The sequence below is a fragment of the Glycine soja genome, chromosome 15 (genome assembly GCF_004193775.1).
Source record: "Glycine soja cultivar W05 chromosome 15, ASM419377v2, whole genome shotgun sequence".
Classification (NCBI taxonomy): Eukaryota; Viridiplantae; Streptophyta; class Magnoliopsida; order Fabales; family Fabaceae; genus Glycine; species Glycine soja.
The window spans coordinates 14,712,329-14,732,579 of record NC_041016.1 but is presented as its reverse complement, the minus strand read 5'-3'; the positions used below and the strand labels follow the sequence as shown (position 1 = coordinate 14,732,579).

The following is a 20,251-nucleotide window of genomic DNA, read 5'->3' as shown; positions in this document are numbered from 1 at the left end:
TTATTCTTATCGCGAATTTCCTTAGTATATAATATATTTTTTCCAAATAAAAAATATGATTCCACATCTAATTTAAAAGACAATGAATTGAGTTAAAAGCAATACATGTGTATATACAAAGGACGCCCATGCGGATGCGGTAGAATACTAGTTTAAGTATATAACAATTGTCTTTTTAAAAGAAAAAAAATCTGATAAAAGAATTTCTAACCGGTCCATTGAGATGCACATTGGGCAAAGAAAAGGATGTTGCTCAAAGCCGATCCGCATAATGAGACGAATCGGGTCGAATCCAGATCCCGGTTTGCAAGTGGCGAGTCCCTTCTCGTTGTTAATTAAATTAAATTAAAGAAATAAATAGAATAATAATTGTGACAAATTGCATCACTTTTCAAGTTTCCTTATATTCTTCTTCTTCTTCTTCAATACCTGGTTCGTTAATTTGAGGCCAAGTGTTCCTGCTTCTTTCGGTAACAGTCTCTCTCATCGCAATCTTTCGAAAACCCTACTCTCTCTCTCTCTCTCTTCTGAAGCTGCTCGGAAGAAGGATCGAGCAGTTTCGCATTCGATTCCAGCATGAATTTCAGTGAGCTCAATTCGGCGCTGTGATCCGCACAACCATGTGGTTTTCCTTCTGGAGATCCAGAGATCGTTTCACCTTGGATCATCTCAGGTTTGCGTTCCGAATTGCGTAAATGCCACCTAAATTGAACACAAATTGAATTAAAGACAAAATCTGCATTTCTCTTTCGGCCGATCGATGATTCAATTATGCGTCTCTGTTTCTGTTCCCGAGACCTGTAGTGTGTCAATTTTGTTTGTAGTTGTCTCTGTTTGTGGTTGAATGCTTGAATTGAAGTGAAGGGTTTCGCTTTTGAACTTTCTGCTGTTCCTTACTTACCGGACTATTTTGTCTGTTGATTTGGATTATAATAGTTGCAACGTATAATTCGATTTAGTGCATAACACCAGAGATCGAGCGAGCGAGAGGGACTGAGAAGAGTAAAAAATGTTCCATTGGTTTTGGTAACTAGATATGTAATTGGACTGGTTTTGTTTTCAGAGGAGTGATAGTAACACACTCTGTTGTAGGTTAAAATTGATTGGAAACTACAAATCATGAGTGGGTTTATTAAATAAGGAGTGAGTCCTACACAGTTTTGTGATTCACAATGAATTTTAGCTAATAATAAAGAGTGTGTTTAAAAGTGAGTTCTTATTTTCAATGATGAAAATGCACGGAGCTGTATGTTCCATAGGGTATCATTTAGAGCATTAGTTTCTTTGCTGCAACAAATCCCTGGCCGTGTCTCCAACTTGCCAGATGACAAACATGTTCCCCCTGGTAAAATATATGTATTACAAAGACAAAGATTAGGCTTCACTCTTAGAGGCATTTGTTATTTAGGTTGTCAGCATTTTATCAGGGAACTGGGAGAGGGGATAGAGGATATGAATCTTGTTGCTAATGCTAACCCGGTTGTGATTTCTTTAATGTTGAATTGAAGTTCATTTTGTAGATATATATGCTCAATGATAATATAAAAAATGATTGGGTAAACTTTACTGATTATTTATTTTGTTTATTTATTAAGTGTTGTCCTGCTGCCTTATGGTGCTTAGGTACTTAACTGATCAATTGGCGAAAGTTCAAATAGTTAATGAGGTTAATAAGGTAATAATAATTTCATCCTAATCTCAGAACATTCTTTGACTCATTTTTCATGGTTTTCCTAGTTCTCTAAATTGTGTAATGTGTGGAAGGATTTTGTTATTGAGGCACTGAGATCTATTGCGGAGTTGATAACATATGGCGACCAACATGACCCAAGCTTTTTTGAGTGAGATTCCCTTATGCTTGTGTTACTTAGTAGAGTTTGTTTAGTGCTGGGAATTTATATATCATGGCTTGTGGCAGATTCTTCATGGAAAAACAAGTTGTGGCAGAGTTTGTACGTGTTCTTAAACTTAGCAGAACTGTTAGTATTCCACTTCAGTTGCTACAAACAGTGAGCATTATGATCCAGAACCTAAGAAGTGAACACGCTATATGTATGTTGATTGTCGAATAAAGTTTCCTACTATGCAGTTACATTAGTTTCTCGGCTAGATTTAACAATGTTGATGGGCAAAATAATCATCTTTTTTTGTACCTTTTTGCAGATTATATGTTTAGTAATGAACATATGAACTACCTAATTACATATTCATTCGACTTTCGCAACGAAGAGCTATTGTCATACTACATATCCTTTTTAAGGTTCGTTTTAATGCATCCTATTGTTGAATGACAGTTTATGATTCATGAAATCTGTTTTCTGGGGTTGTATAAATTTGTTGACCCTCCTTTGTATAATTTTGCTAACTAGTTCTTTGGTTAAATGTCTTCTGGTCATTGAAGAGCAATAAGTGGAAAATTGAACAAGAATACAATTTCTCTGCTTGTGAAGACTCGCAATGTAAGTTTTCTGCTCTCTGGGTCTACTTAGTCTGATAATTATTCAGAATATTAGCTTAAGGTAGACCTGTAAGATGGTCTTAATAACAATAACATTTAAGGCTTTAAAATGGAAAAAGAAATGAGAGTGATTTTTTATTTCTTCTAGCTGTTGGCTATAAAAAGTGGACAATGCATGTTTTAAGGCAGATTGTTTATGTTGAAAGTTTTTGGTATCAGAAAAAAGAAATGAATGGAAGGATACAAAATTAACTGTTTAAATACAGTGAATAGGTTTGAACCAGAAGCCTGTTGGACAATTGGTATTCCTGTAAGCTGTAACAGTCCATCTTGTGAGATTATTAATTTTATGGATATATGCATAGTTGGCCTTCTGTTTTTACTCAGTCTTTGAAGCATAGTTGATTTTTTTTTGGTTAAATTACTCGGTCCCTAAACTATTTAGTAATTTTCAAGTAGGTCCCTAAACTGATTTTTTTAATTGGATCCTGAACTAAAAAAGTAGGTCCCTGGGGTTAGTTTATAGTGGCCTGAAACCGTTAGAAAATGACAATTTATGGCGGTTTTAAAAACCCTAGGAACTCAATTAAAAAAAGCACATGATCAAGGACCTAATTAGAAAAAAATTAAAGTTAGACACTTACTTGTAAATTTCCAAATAATTCAACTGAGTAGTTTGACCTTCTTTTTCCAATAATGTTTTGGCTGGGAAGGAGATATCAGAAAATTCTGCCTTTGTTTTCTACATCTCTAAATGTTTTTTGTATATTCTATGCATTTAGGATGAAGTAGTTTCATTTCCACTGTATGTTGAGGCAATACGCTTTGCCTTTCATGAGGAGAACATGATTCGCACTGCTGTACGTACTGTGACCCTTAATGTTTATCATGGTAAGATTTACTATTTTACATGGCCTCCATTTTTTTTTCTTCCTGAACTCAGTTATGTTATGATGCAAAAATATTTAATTTTCTGACAATTGGCTGTACACTTTTCAGTTGGGGATGAATGTGTTAATAGATATATAACTAGTGCACCTCACACCGAATACTTCTCGAACCTGGTTTCATTTTTTAGGAATCAATGTATGGATTTAAATAGACTGGTCTCTGAGACACTGAAGTAAGACATCATATCTTCTTTTCTCTTTGGCATATTAACTTAAGATTTTCTTCTTTCCTGATAGAGAAGTTATTGTTACTGAGACAGAAATCCAGGCCCAGATTCAACCTCTGCAATTGTTGCTGCTGTAGATGAAATTGAGGATAACCTGTATTACTTCAGCGATGTTATCTCTGCTGGAATTCCTGATGTTGGGAGGCTAATAACAGACAGCATTTTGATGCTTCTGATTTTTCCAATGCTTCTTCCTTCCCTGAGAATAGTGGACACTAATGTATGGAACTTCTCTTTATGTCTTTCTATGTTGACTTTGATCAACATTTGCATCTGTTCAAGGATCTCTAAAAGATTTTTTCTTGGATGGATTTTTATTTAATATTTATTATACAGCATGTTCTTGTTAATGTTTAGTAGCACATTAATACAGGACATGCAAAGTGGTGTTGTCACTTCTCTCTACTTACTTTGTTGCATCTTAAGGATAGTCAAGATCAAAGATTTGGCAAATACCATAGTCGCCGCTCTTTTTTATCCCTTAGAGACCTTTACAAGATTTTCTAGGGGTAAAGTCAATGGCTATATATCTGATCGTGGTCTTACATCCGTAAGCCAAGAACCAGATGATGATAATATTGCCAAGTGCAATGCAGAATGCTTGACAGTGAATGTCCCACAGTCTTCTAGTTCTTCAGGTTTAGACACAGAAAGTATTATGTCAGAAGATAATTGTAGCAGTTCAAATTTGGCTTTAAGGTAAAGGTCACTCTTTTCACCTGAATTTAAACTTGATTTTTGTTGATATATTATTGGATTGAAAACAGTTATCTTGTGTTTTCTTCTTGTCTTTGGATCTGGAAGCATTTGTAAACTTGTCAGGCCAGCCCAAACTATTATTCCTATAGTTTTTACTGAGTAATTGAAGTGACAACATGCAATTTCTATTCTATCAAATGAAAAAGTAATATTCTAGTTCTTGGACTCTGCTAACATAATTCTGATGATTTTTTTGTCATCATTTCTACTCTAACTGATGTAGGGAGGTTTTGCTTGCATATGTTACTAAAGGGGATGATGTACAAGTTTTGGGTTCTTTGAGTGTTCTTGCCACTCTACTGCAAACTAAAGGTTGTGCCAGTGAATATCTGTTTGCTTTACCATTGCCCTCATTTCTGTTTTCTTAATATATCTTGTTCTGTAGAACTTGATGAATCAATGCTAGATAGGCTTGGAATTCTTCCACAACGCAAACAGCACAAGAAACAGTTATTGGTATGTTGCATCTTCAATTTTGCCCATTTTAAATTTATAAGCGTTTGACTGTTGGCTTTTGCCTCCATTTGTCAATATGGTGCATCAGGTAGGATTTCTACTATTGATATCCAGAGCCCAAATTTTTGTAATAGATTCTCCCACAAGGTTATATTGTTGCTGCTGTAGATGATGTCCTGTATTCTGTATTTTAAGATTTTCTGGCCATATTAAATGTGGCATTTTATGCCAAATATGCAGAAAAGCTGAGTATTAGAGCTCAGGAAGTGATATTATTATTATTTCTTTTCCTTAGGACTTTATCCTGACTAGCATTTTTACGATTACTGTTGAATTTACCTTCAAGTGCCATTATTAAAAGATCTGTAAATACAGCAACCAATAATGTAGCCTTTTCCCACTGGATTTTTGGTATCCCTGCCTCTAGAGATTAGGCTACCCTTTGTATGATCTATTTCCCTAATTGCGGCTTCTACAATTATCCTCCACACATGCATGAATCACCCAAAGGCAAAGTTCTACCTTTTTTTTATTCTACAAAAGGTACTACCCCAACTTCCTCACTAATAAATTATTCCTAATCTTGTCTAGTATATCGACTCATCTATGCAACATTCTTTTCTATGGTACATTGACTTTATTCTGTTGACTTTTGACCGCCCAACATTCTGTCATACAACATCCTAGGTCCTATAACGGTGTGGTAAAATTTTTCCTTAGTTTATAGTGGTATCTTTCTGTCATAACACTAAAGTCACTCCATTTCTTCCTCCTTGCTTGAATTCAATGTTTTACATCTCCATCTATTTCTTGTTTTGTATGATCCTCAAAGTTAAGATTGGTGTGCCTCCTGCTAAACTTACATTTTACTTCTATTTAAATGAGAGCCATATGCTTCCAAAGCTTGCCTCTTCATCACTAACTTCTCATTTATTTCCTTTCTCGACTATTTTCAACTAGGACTACATTGTCTGCAAAAATAAGATGTCGAGACTTTCTATTAATAGCCTTAATAGCACGTATTAACATCCCTACTATTCTTGGATGTGATATTCTATAAATGAAGTAGAAGGTGCTGGAGAAAGCTTCATTCAAGGCTTAGAGTGCAATGGAAGAATAAGAAAGTTGTTTTGTAGTTAGAAAAAAGAAAAGGGAAACAATTGTTGATGGCAGCAATTGCAAACTTGAAATACTAGTAGAAATCTACTATTGACTGGTGTTTAGAATTTATCTGAATTAAGTTTTGACAAGAAACTTTTGTTTTGAGGAAATAAAGTTAGGATGTGTGAAAACCTGATCTACATAATGTCTTGAATAATTATCATAGGAAGGTATTCTGACCTCTTTGGTTGCTGGAAGAAACAATGATATGGTGGAGGATTTGACAGGTTTACCTAGGAAGGTTATTGCTAGATGGTTTATTGATTTTTTTTCCGTTCATTTTGAAATTGGGCTCATTTCAGTAGTAGGGGAAAATAGCTCATAGTTTTAATCTAGTGAAATAGTGCTTCTTTCTACTTTTGATGAATTTGGTTTATTGTTGTATGTTATTTGATTGGCATTGTATATTTCTATAGCAAGCTTTGGTTGGTGAGGCGTCAGGTGAAGAGCAACTTTTTTCTTCTGAAAATAGCTTGATGAGGGATGGCAGTGGATGTGAGCCTGGTGTCTATCTTGAAAAGATCAAGGTTTGCAGTTCCCTGTTTTTAAGTGTTAGTAGCAGTCCTTTATTTGGCCTTTATTATAATTTTCATTTTTCCTTCTTGAAGCAAGCTTGGTTCTATACTTTTCTATTTTGCTTGTTAATTTCACTATCTGACTCTGTGATTTAGATTTAATATCTGATTCTTTCCAGTTTCCACTCTTGCTTTGTTCTAGCCTAATTCAGGATATTTACATGTCTGGTCTTCTGGGTCAGGAATGCCCACAAGACCCAGATAATTAACATAATCTATCTTAATACTGGTTGAATACTGGAATTTTTCTAAACTAATTGTTGTTCCTGGTTAGTTAATAATTTGAGCAATTGGTAAAATTTCTCCCTTCTCTGTCATGCATGTGGTGGAGAGGAGTTGTCATAGCATGTGTTGCTTAACAGGTTCTCTGAGCCTGTATTTTCCCTTAATTGTATTGGCACTTTTTTGTTATTAATTTTGTCTCATGGGACCATAATTAATTTAGTTATCACCGAGTGAGAATTGGGGATCGCCGATCAAGACCTTGATAATAGCTGTATGTATACCAAAGGAGCATTGCTTCCTTCAGTTCCTTGTCCCTTAAGGATCCCATCCCAACGGTCCATCTTTCAAGTATAATAATTAAAAATGGTTTGGAATATTTCTGTGTGCCATATTTTGAAAACTGGACCGGATGGTTGAAGTGGGTTAACCTTGAACCGGTTCTCCAGCTGATCTGACCTGGCTTATGCAACTGGATTGTCATGAACCAGTCAGAAACTGGCCAAACCTCATAAATTGGTTCACGAATTTAAAAAATGGAAGCACCTACTATTTGAACCAATGATCCTTTAGAGGTTGCCAATTGCCCTGTTCCATCACTAAAGCAAATGTGTTTTTTTAGGTCAATTTCTTTTGAAGGTATTTATATTTCATAATGTAATATGTTTAGATAGATTCCTAGTTTTCAAAATTAATATATTTTCATGTAAAGTCCTTGTGGTGTATGTATTCAATCATAATTTAGATATTAATAATATAATGTAAATATTTACCTCTAAAATTTAAAAATTAACAAAATTTTGTGAGATGAAAATGTTTATTTCTATAAAATTCAATTTAATTTAAACTTTTTGTCACAATATGACTTAATGAATAAATTTTTACTTAAAATGATTGAGCAAAATAAAAATCTGAAGAGGAAAGGAAAAAAAGTTGGTTCAAATAATTACAGAAACAAATATTTTTAATCGTCTGGATGTAATAATATCATCATCTAAAAAAATTAAACGGTACTACTCAGTGGTGCTCATAGGACGGGTTTATCTTAGTTTCTATCTGTTCGAAATTTTGATGGGATTATTTATTTGGAATTGAACTCAAACCCAATTAGGACTTGATAATATATGAGACAAGATTGGGTCAACCCAATATATTCTCATAATATATTAATTTTAACGTTATGTTTAACTAAACCATAGAATTAAAGAAGTATGAAACTCAATTAAGATATCTTCAATATATATTTCAAAATTAATAATATCAATATAAATATAATATCATGTTATATAAAGCTATACGTTAAGTTTAGAAGTTTTTTATTAATACATAATTGTTAAAGTCTAAATTTTAAAAATATGTAGGACACCTGGTCAGGTTGGGGTTGGATGAACCGAAACATAATTGACTTTTGGTCAAGTTGGGATGACCCGAAATATCTCATCAAATTGGCGGGATATTATGTTCATGGGTATGGGCGGAACAAGCATCTGATATGATACAATACTTAAATACTGACATATTTTTAAGATACTGGGAGAACAATATATATTAGTTATTAAATAAAATATGTATATTCATATATGTAAAAGAAATATCTGCATGTGATTGTCCTATCCTAGACTAAGTTTCAAGTTCTCCATCTCCCGAGTCCATATATTATAATTGAGGTTGGCAAGTAATTTGAGGGTGGTGGATATCCAAAAATAAAAGGATACACCAAAAACACAAATGCCGGTGTATTATATGAGTATCGGTTTTGGTGTGGATGCACCATCATATCTGTATCATAGGCTCAATATAAATACTTACTAAATGGCTATTCGAAATTTTGAATCTGTTTTGATAATTTCTAATAGATTATATCTAAATTGTATTAATGTTTGATTTGATTCACTTAATTTTGTGATGTATTTGTGGAGCAAGTTATATGTTCAGTTGTGTTTTTCTTACTAATATTTAGAAGCTCCTTTGCTTGATATTGGCTTCCTTAGTTTTTGTTTACCATGTTTTACAGGAGCAGTACGGGTTATCTTTTCTGTCTTCTGATTTTCTTATGAGCCCTCGTGTGCCTAGATTTCAGGTACATGTTTGTATCTCGTTGAGTCTTGTTTATGTAATAGTTTCATCTATACTATGTAAAAGTCCTTGACTCCTTATTGGTTGGCACATCTTTTCATTTAAGATAATGGAACTGTAGCACTAGCATAGTTGGCTAATTGGCTCCTTATAATAGGTCATATTTTTGTATACTCCACTCAATGATGTCATTTTTTAAAAATTGAAATTGAAAAAAAAATATATATATATAAGAGAGAAAGGAGGTAAAGTACAATTGGGGAAAGATAATCTAAAACATAAGAAATTGAATACAACGAGGAGCATGAGAGAAACTCAAGAATTCAGCAAAGAAAGGCTGCCCAGTCTCTCTGCATATCAGAAATAGCAACTTGAAACAGCCATCGGCCAAAGACCCAAGAGATTGTTAAACTTAGAAATTAGGATGAAAACTGTGTACTCTCCTCTGGAGAATTCTTCTTTAAATATTATGATACAATCTGATTTCTAGCCTTGAAGTTTGCTAAAAAACTATATATGGTAACCTATAGCTGGACTAAGTAATTAAGGATATAATTACACAATTACAGCTATACAATCATATAAGATATGCTGGTTTAAAGGGCCAATAAATCTGCACAAATAATGACAAATAATCTGCCTATCAGTCTTATTGACATCCCCCCTCAAATTGATGTTGGTGAATCTACAAGCATCAATTTGCTGACTAGGAAATTATGCCATTGACGTGTCAAAGATTTGGTGAGGACGTCGGCTAGTTGAACAGATGTTGAGACATGAGGCAGAGTGATAATGCTGCGGTCACAGGCTTCCCTGATTGAATGACAATCGATCTCTATGTGCTATATTCTTTCATGGTATACAGGATTTGCTGCAATTTGTAAGACACTTGTATTATTAGCATACAATGGAGTTGGTGTTGCTTGTGAATAACCAAGTTCTGAAAGAAGGCCTCGTAATCAAATAATCTTAGAGCATGCGACAGAGATGGACCGATATTCTGCTTCAGTAGAGGATTTAGAGACAGATTCCTATTTCTTGCATTTCCAGGAGATAGGGACATCTCCTAAAAACATACACCAATTAGTAGTAGACTTCCTTGTGTCAGGACATCCAGCCCAGTCAACATCACTGTAGGCTTGAAGTTGTATTGGTGCACCTGCAGGAAAGAAGAGACCACGGCTAGGAGTGGCAAACAAATATTTAATGATTCGTTGTATTGCTGTAAGATGCAAGTGTTTAGGATTTTGCATGAATTTGCTGATTGTGTAGACAGCAAAAGAGATATCAGGTCTTGTGATGGTTAGGTAGATGAGACTTCCAACCAACTTTCTATATAAAGTTGGGTCTTGTAGGAGTTCACCTTCATCCCGTCTTAACTTGACATTAACTTCCATGGGAGTGTCAACCGTAGTTGCAGTGGTGAGACCAACTAGCTGAGTTAGATCTTGAGTATATTTGTGTTGAGTGACAAAGATGCTTTTTATTGGAATTGTACTTCTAATCCCAAGAAATAAGTGAGTTGTCCAAGATCTTTCATGTGGAAAGTTGTATGCAGCAATTGTTTGATTGTAGTGATAGCCTCTTGATCTGAGCCAATGACAATAATGTCATCTACATAAACAAGGAGGATTACAATTCCTTTTGAGGTCCTTTGTAGAAAGAGAGATGGATCATAACTACTTTGGATGAAGGAAAAGCCAAGTAGTGTTGTGCTAAACTTTTCAAACCACATTCTTGGTGCCTATTTTAATCCATACAAAGAACGTTTTAGCTTGCAAACAGTATTAGGTAATGGTGAGGACATACCAGTAGGAAGTTTGATGTAAACTTCTTCCTTGAGGTCACCATGAAGGAAGGCATTTTTGACATATAGCTGGTGAATTTGCCAAGATTCAGATGCAACAATGGAAATAATAGTCCTCACAGTAGTCATCTTAGCCACCGGTGCAAAGGTCTCTTCATAGTCTAGGCCAAAGTGTTGTTTATTTCCAAGAACAACCAATCTAGCCTTGTATCGATCTATTGATCCATCTGAATGCAACTTTATAGTGAATACAAATTTATTGCCAAGAGGTTTAATCGATGGAGGACATGGAACAATGTCCCATGTTTGATTTTCATCTAGTGCAAAAAGTTCAGTTTCTATAGCATCCTGCCAACATTTATGCTCCATTGCCTGTTTATATGAAGAAGGAATAGGAACAAATGCTAAAGTTGCTGTCAAAGATAAAGGTTCAGAAAAATCATACTTTTATGGTGGTTTACAAACGCGATTACTGTGACGTAAAGGGACGGGCACTAGTTGAAGCGTTGAATCAGCAGCCAGAGAATGATCGGGAGGGGGCCTTGGAGGCTGAATTAGTGGAACAATCGGACATCTTTGGTAAACCATGAAAGGAGGATGAGCTTGTTCTTCTACAAAACTGTTAGGAAACAATGACAAAACAGATTTCGATGTAGAAGAGTGAGTGTCTTGGTTAGTAGTAAAAATATATGTATCTTCTTGAAAAATGACATTTCTAGAAACCCAAATCCTATGTAAATGAGGATCATAGCATATAAAACCTTTTTGATGGGTTGAGTAACCATGAAAAGCACATTTAACAGATTGAGCTGTGAGTTTGGTGCGTTCTGGTGGCTGAAGATGAACATAACTGGCATAACCAAAGGTGCGGAGAGTGGAATAATTAGGTGGCTTACCAAATAACCTTAAGAAAGGGGAATCATCGGTTAAGACTTGAGAAGGCAGCCGATTAATAAGGTGGACAGCAGTTGAAAGAGCTTCACACCAAAAACGGGAGGGCATAAAGGAATCCAACATAAAGGTACGGACAACATCAAGAAGATGACGGTTTTTTCTTTCAACTACCCCGTTTTGTTGGGGTGTGGAAGGACAAGACCTTTGTGATAATATACCATTTTCCTACAAGAACTCTTGAAACAAATGAGATGTATATCCCCCCCCCCCCCACCCCCATTGTCAGAATGCAGGGTTTTAATTTTTGATGAAAACTGAGTTTGAACATAAGCATGAAAGAATTTGAATGCAGAGAATGCTTCAGCTTTAGAACGCAAAAAGCAGCCCATGTAAAATGACTATAGTCGTCAACAAAAGTGATAAAATACCTCTAATGTGCATGAGATATTACAAGTGCAATTCCCCATAAATCACTGTGAATTATGTCAAAAGGCTGATTTACATTTGATTAATGAACTGGAAATGGTAGAATTTTACTTTTACCAAGTTTACAAGAATTGCAATCAAATTGAACAGCACTAAAAGATGGGGAATCTTTATTGCCAAGAACTTTGGATTTCATCAGTTCATGAAGTACATTGGAATTTGGGTGACCAAGACGCTTATGCCATAATTGGAAATTATCAGTTGCAGAATTACAAGAAATAAAAGGCAGAAAAAAACATGGTGACAAAGATGAATAAAGAGGAAAAAGACGTCCAACTTTAGGTCCCTTCACAATCATCTTCCCTGAGTGTTGATCCTGTACAAGACAACCAGATTTTGAGAATTCAACTCTACAATCATTATCAACTAATTGACCAACTGAAATAAGGTTACTAGTGAGATCAGGAGAAACATAAACATTGGTAAGATATGAGGAAATATCACCAATTGCTGTGATAGGTAAATTGTTTCCACCTGCAGTGTGTATTTGCAAATTACCAGAGTAATTTGTGACATTGGTAAGTGCAGCAACATTGATGGTCATATGATTGGATGCGCTAGAGTCAAAATACCAAGGAGAGCTGGGTAAAGAAGCTTTACCTGAAAGACCCAAAGCAGGCGGATTCTGATCCCCATAAACAGGAGTAGTAGAAGAGCCATTAGTTGCAGTGAAGGCTGTTGCATTTCTCCGTGGTGGTCTGATTTGACATTCTTTTATGATATGACCTTTTTTGCAGTAATTACAGAACTTTTTAGGACAATGGGAAGCAAAATGTCCATGGCCTTTGCAGTAGAAACATTGGACAATACTCATGTCTCGTCCTCGAGGTTTGCCTTGTATTGCATATGTCACAAGTAGGGATGCAGATTTATGTTGTTCCATGTTTGTCTAAGTGAGGAGACGTTGTTCTTCATGAAGTAGTTCATTTAGGCATTCATCCAATGAGGGGACAATAGCTCTATTCATTAGGTTGGTTCGAATGCCCTCAAAATCAAATTTCAATTTCATAAGAAATTGATCTCGTTTTGTGGTGTCATGAACGTTTTGGACTACAATTTGTCCTTCAGTTGACAAATCTTTATAGACAATGTCAGTATATTTAACCTAAAGATTCATGAAATGAGAATAAAAATCAGAAATTGAGAGACTATCCTGTTGAAAAATGGCAATTTCATGTTCAAGCTGAAACATGCGAGCAGTTATTTTGGTTATAAATTTTCTTCAAGTAGTCCCACATCTTTGTTGCAGTGGTGAATGGTTTGAGATTGAGGATGATATTAGGCTCAACAAAGCCTATGATCCAAGTTATGACCTGTGCATCTTTGACCTCCCATTTGGCATGTGCCTCCATATGCGTAGTTTTGTCAGGAGCAGAATCAGTTCCGTCAACATGACCCCATTGCTCCTTGCCTTTGACAAAGATCTGGAATTGGAATGCCCAGGTGGAGTAGTTCTTTCCATTAAGACAAACAAAGAGGATATCATATTTTTCAGTAGACATGATGTTGAGAAAAAAATCACAGGAGGAGAAAAAACAAGAAACTCGAGAAATCAAGAACAGATATATAAGGTGAAGTTACCCAACAGATATATAATTTGCACCTCAAGAATTGAGACAGGCAATGTGAGACTTCCTAACACCTCCTTACACAGATGCCTGCCAATACAGGCAAGCCTACTAGAATAGACAAGAACTAAGATGGGCTATAGACTTTTATACCATTTTAGATTTCAACTTAAAATCAATTGGCACTAAGTGAAGTTGTCCAACAGATATATAAGCTACACCCCAAAAATTGAGACAGGAGATGTGAGACTTCCTAATAGAGATGGCATAAACTGATAAACAGAATCCTACCTTGGAGGCTGTAGCAAGTTCAAGGGAAATAAGACTCAAGATGTGTTTGTTGATATTATGTATGTATAACATAATATTGATAACTTCATAAAAATAAAAATTAAATTTCACTTATAAATGACATAACTCATAACATATAGTATTCACAATTAAATATGAAATGAAATCAAATATGTCGTAATATTCATTGGCAATTACAACTGGAAACTAAATAATTATAATTGATAAAATTACCAATCATCACACATTAGTAAGAATTGTATTAATCATCATATTATTGGTTTTTTTATAATAAAAAAGTATTTTTTTTCTTTTTCCAGTGAACTGGTTATGCCGGTTTTTAGGGTTAAATGAACTGATCTAATGCCCGGTCCTAGTTCTACCATCCAGTCTGGTCTAGTTTTGACAACATAGATGAATGCTATACATAAACATATAATGATTAGTTGTTCCTAGTATTGTTAACAATACTTTTATCTCTGTTTTTTCTTGACCTCTGAATTTCAGAGTTGGTCTCCATATTTACCTTTTCTGCAATACCAAGTTCTATCACATTATGTTTAGTAATTTAATTATGTATAATGTGGGTGTGTGCGCATGCATTTTTCAGGTGCTCGATGCATTAGTGAGTCTCTTTTGCCGTTCTAATATATCTGCTGAGACACTGTGGGATGGTGGTTGGCTTTTACGGCAGTTGCTTCCTTACAGCGAGGCAGAATTCAACAGTCATCATCTGGAATTGCTGCAGGTAAGAACATATAGTCTTTATCAGCAACACCCACAGAATTAATACATGCACCTATATTGTATATTGTTTATATATATAGGATGTCCACCTCTTTGCTTAGTATATCGAAGTGATTTTTGAGTGGGGCACAAGGAATATCTTGGTTCATTGTCTGTTTTATGTTCTTCCAGATGTATAACTTGCGAAGACTCAATTATTCTTATGTAGACGTAAAAATTCTCTTCATAGTAAACTGTTATGACAGGATAGACACAAATAAGAGAAGAGAATCCTTTATCGCAAGGAACAGTGGGTTTCTAGAGAAGGTGAAACTAGAGAAGGTGAAACGAATTACATAGGTGTTAGTGTGTTATTCAGGACTGAGAACCTGATCTCTCCTAACAGCCAATTACAACTCCCAAAACTGACTTACCCTCCTAAATTCTTCCTATTCATAGCCCCACCGTAACAGCTGTTAACTTTCGAACATTCTAATGAAGCCTCGCCCAATTGCAGGCTCCCTTGAATAGGAGCTCTAATACTTCCATGCATGATTTAGTATAGTATTTTCCATTTGTCCATGAAATTCTAGTTTTCAATAAGAAGCCTGTGGGCACATCTATGGAAGACATGGTAACCTATACCATTCTTTTGATTTGTAAAACAACTGAGGGCTTTGATTGTATGATTGTATCCAGATAATTTGGTTCTTTATTGTTGTAGACCTTTTTATTGAAGTTGCTGAATATTTCCTCAAAAAATGGTTATTGCTTATTATCATGAAGTTAAAAATTTCTTTCCGCTTTTTCCTAATATCATTTTCATAAATCTTTGAAGGAATTTAAGAGTAGTTTGAGAGAAGATACTGATACAAATTACACAAAAAGCTTTCATGCTTTTCAAATCGTCATCTATGATAATTTTTTTGTTAATCCTAGTTTTGGGATAGAATTGTGAATAATATTCTTGAGAATTAGTCTTTAACAATGGTGTTGTATGATCTATGTAGCTGAACTCACCTAGTGGCATAAAACTTTCTTTGTTAGTTTTGGGATGGAATGGGGGTTATTTCTAAATTCCAAAAGGTTAAAGTTTTTTAAGTTGTGAATAATAGTTCTTTGATTTGCAAACCTAGTCAATGAGTGACTCTGTTGATGGTTTGTGTGATGATTGCTTGCATCGAAGCATATGTGCCAATGACATGAAATAATTAATAGTCAATTAATATGTTCAATGTATGGGTATAGACATGAATTTACCATATTTTCATTTGGTTATTATCAATGCATTTAATATATGAATCTCATATCTGCTATTTGCATCTCCTAATAGCTGTTGGATCTATTTTCCCCGCAAATACAGGTTTCATACAAGAACTCTGCTACTGCTCTTGTAAAGGAGGTTAGAGGTTTCTGGCCCGATCTTCTTATTACCGTTCTTTGCAATGAGTGGAGAAAATGCAAAAGAGGTGATTTTATAACATATCTTGTGCTTAATGGATTTCTATGTTCTAGTGTTTTACTTTTGTGCTATAACCAAATATTTTTCTACCTGTAGCAATGGAGTCATCATACCCTCCTAAAGAACCAAAGTGCATACTTTTCCCTTCTCAGATGTTATCTTCAGAAGGTAAGCTTGTACTATCAACCATGGAGCTGTTCCAATATTCATTTTTTCCTTTGGCTGGTGGTTATGGAGAGAATAGTAAGAGTGCCCTTAATTGATGTTTCTGTTTGTACAGAAGATATACCTGAGGGCTCATCATTTGCTGCTGGAGAAAAAATGCATGAAGTAGTGAAGGTCTGCACTTATTTTTGCCTGTTATTTTCTTAAAAGTGCACTATAGGATACATGCTAACACTGTTGGACTTTTCTCGATTCTTGTTTTTCATGAATTGTGCGCCCCACTCTCTGTTAGGTATTTGTAGTTCTGCACCAGCTTCAAATATTCACTCTAGGTAGATATTTGCCTGAGAAACCTCTTATTTATCCTCCTGGTGATCTCCCAGCAAATTCTCGTGCCCAAACTTCTGGACTTGATGTGTCAGGCCCAAAACCAGGAACTGAAGTCAGCCTTGGTAAATGTTCATAACTGGAGTTTTCTGTATTCTCTCTTGACTGTTTTTACATATATTGAAATTATTACTTAGACATGATAGTTCAAATGGCAAAAGGAAGATAGAAGAGAAGAACCTGGGGTTTTTGGTGTGTATTGGGAGGGGCAAGGACACAGGATCATAGTTGCATAACATAGTCTGAGAGCATCACTAATAGTAATAAAACATGACATGATAACCAAGTACTCCTAATTTGAGATGGAAATTTATAATTTGTGTGCTATCATTAGAACACCTAGTACTGATGGATACCCATTTTGAATAGTACCAAAACAAACAGATATCTTATATTTCCAAAATCCTATTATTCATATCCCATGCAGCTAGACCCCATTCTGTATTCCCTCTCCCTTTTCCTTTAGATAGGGGAAGGGGGAATAATTTGGTTTGTGTATTTTGTTTTTCATAACACTGTGCCTAGAATGACTCATGAGCTTTGCTGTGAGTTTTAGAAATGGTATGATGAAGAGCAGATTTTTATGTATACTGGAGGGGTTTATGGCTTTATAAAGCCAAGATTCTAAAATGCATTGTAAACATGGTATGTCAGTTTCATCAATTAATAGTGACATGAAACCCATACACCTTGTTTGGAAATAAACCTAACTGCAGAGAGAGGGAAAACTGTGCCCAGTTGAAATGTGAAGGAATGTTGGCAATTTTCTAAAAAGTAATTTATTATGCAAATTATAGTTTTATATTTCTCTCTTGATGGTACTCTTTTATATGAAACCCTCAATTGGGTCAGCCAAAATTACATGTATCACTATCACCTCACCACATTAGTTGATGGGATTTGAAAGTCCAATAACCCACATATTTGGAAGGTATACTCCAGTGGGGGGTGTAGTAGGATGTAGAATACTGCAATGTGGCAGTTATGTTGGATAGTCATGTGTTTAATTGTGCAGGACAGTTATGTAGTAGTTATGTGTCTACGTATGAAGGACATTATCAGTTATATAGCAGCTATGTATTCCTAGTACATGATGTAAGTAAGGGTTCGGAGGCATTTATTATGTGTGTATTTGGTAGTTTGGACAGAGTTCATTCTCTCTGTAAGAATTTCTCAACTCTGGGACCATTCATGCTGTACTTTCTGTAAAATTTTGTATTTAATCATAATCATAATAAACACTAATTAAACATCAATTTCAGTTGGTAATGGGCCATTTTGTTAAAACTTATTTGTTGAAAAAAACGCTTATTTTAATAAAATAAGCAACCTTCTGTTTTCTTAAATGTGTTTGTCTAAACTGCTTATGCTTAAAAAAATATTTTTCTGCTTATTTTAAGAAGCAAATCTTATCTGCTTATTAGAAAAACACTTTTATTAAAAAGCGCTTATTTTAAAATTGTTTTTAAGTTTAAACAAACTAGCCTAATATATCATTCGTCCTTAGTAAACAAATTAGTCCCGCAGATTCTTTTTGGTACTACTTTAGTCCTTCATAAGGACAACCAGTGCATTTTAGATCTTTTGAAAGGTTAATTTGATGAAAAAAAATTTAGTAGACTTACAATTGTGTTTTAGATCTTTGAGGGATATGATAACCAATTTTTTTATATAATATGATAATGTATGTAACTTTGGAGGACTAAACTGAGGGTGTTTCTTTGTTTTTTTTAATTGTCTGTGAATATGTTTCTTAATTTAAGGTTGTAATTCCTTGTTAGAAGAGAGTTACATAATAGTATTTTAGGTTGACTATCAACTAGTTTTTGGTAAAGTTGCTCTTATTTTCCCTGTGCAGTTAGTGCTGTGCCTTGTAGAATTGCTTTCGAAAGGGGCAAAGAGCGCCATTTTTGCTTTCTAGCAATCTCTGCAGGAACTTCTGGGTGGCTTGTGCTAGCAGAAGAGTTGCCACTGAAGAAGCCCTATGGAGTTGTTCGGGTTGCTGCACCTTTGGCTGGGTGCAATGTATGTATATTTGTCTGCCACATTTGCATTTTTATCTTGAATCAAGTAGTTTGGTTAGCCGACACCTACGGTACAAATTTATCTTGTTGGTTTAGAGTTTAACAAGTGGCATTGTTGCTTTTATTTTTTTTCCTATGAATCTCAACCTATGCTCTGCATGCATGAATATATGCTAAGATTCATGCATGACTTCTCTTTTTCACTTCTTATGCTGATTAAAAAAAGAAAGAATGAAAGAGTGAATGTAATTTGAAAAATTGAATTTTACAATTATTTTTACTTTGATTACTCAGTATATAATTTTACAATAATTTTCTGTCTTCATTTTTTAGCCCAGAATTGATGATAAACACCCAAGATGGTTACATATGCGGATCCGACCGTCTTCTTTACCTGTTCTAGATCCTGCGAAGTTCAACGCCCACGCCCACGCCCACGCCCACGCCCATGGGAAATTAAAGACAAAAGCTTTTGTCGATGGTAGATGGACATTGGCGTTCAGGGATGAGGAGTCTTGCAAGTCTGCTTTATCCATGATTCTTGAAGAGATTAATTTTCTGAGTGACGAGGTTCACAGAAGACTAAAGCCTTTGCTCAACCTTGAAACGGCATTGGATTTATCAGGCCCAGAGGAGGAGGATTCCTCTTCACATTCAACAACACCTCCCAATTCTGTGTAAGGTCTTTGACTTTATTTGCAATAACATGCGGTTTTCTACTCGAGGGGTGGGAAATTATTAAGTCGGTCACCCTTTTTTGTATATCCTCCAAAAATACATACATACCAAATTTGTAGATTAGCTACTGTGGTTTAGTGTCATTCTTTTTGTATATTAGTTTTTCCTTTTGCTGCCTTTCATTCTTTAGGAGCTCTAACCTAGGCCCCATATTTTTGTTTGTATTACTTTATTGCTAAGCTCTGTAACAAATGTAAATTTGAGGGAACTCCGTAAAGAAAGTTTTATTCCTTCTTGCCCAAACAAGTGTCTTTATTTTAACGAGTTATTGCTAATTTTATGGATTATGGAATAATGATAGGTTTGGCTAGCCAACGATTCATTTCATATCATATGAGGAATCGTTGATGACTTTGAATTGAATTGTCAATTTGTCATATACATGGATAAAATCTCTCTCTCACACACATGCACCGAGAAGAGTATTCGCAGATTGAATTAGATCAGTTTTAAAGAGATAAATTATTCGATCTAGTTATTTTGGTTGATAGTTTATCATCCAATTGGTTTTGTTTAAAATTTCAATCTGATTTTAATTTAAAGAGATTTGGATTTTGTTTAAAATTTCAATCTGATTTTAATTTAAAGAGATTTGGATTGAATTGATTTTTGGTTTTAATCTTAATTTTTTTTACAAAACATTAAATAAAAGGTAAGATATATAATAAAAATTTAAAATATCAAATAATTTATTTGTGTCATTATATAACTAATGATATAATATTTACGTATCTTAACTCAAGTATTTAGTAAAAAAAATATCTTTGATTAAATATGTTTTTCATAAATATGTATGAGTTATATGATAATTTTAAAAAT

The 20,251-nt window shown here is 34.7% G+C and overlaps 1 protein-coding gene across 1 annotated transcript; it reads left to right on the top strand.

The window, feature by feature from the left end:
- The first annotated feature begins 374 nt into the window (after nt 1-374).
- On the top strand, nt 375-19,693 carry LOC114387850 (protein TRANSPARENT TESTA 9-like). Its single transcript, XM_028348070.1, has 21 exons — nt 375-673; nt 1,624-1,675; nt 1,765-1,841; nt 1,919-2,052; nt 2,164-2,260; nt 2,402-2,459; nt 3,241-3,349; nt 3,458-3,581; nt 3,669-3,855; nt 4,009-4,334; nt 4,618-4,706; nt 4,780-4,850; nt 6,428-6,562; nt 8,823-8,888; nt 14,541-14,678; nt 16,020-16,125; nt 16,215-16,286; nt 16,399-16,457; nt 16,576-16,735; nt 18,529-18,695; nt 19,028-19,693. The coding sequence occupies exons 1-21, from the start codon at nt 621-623 to the stop codon at nt 19,373-19,375; spliced, it is 2,628 nt and encodes an 875-aa protein (XP_028203871.1). The 5' UTR covers nt 375-620; the 3' UTR covers nt 19,376-19,693.
- Nucleotides 19,694-20,251: the final 558 nt, after the last annotated feature.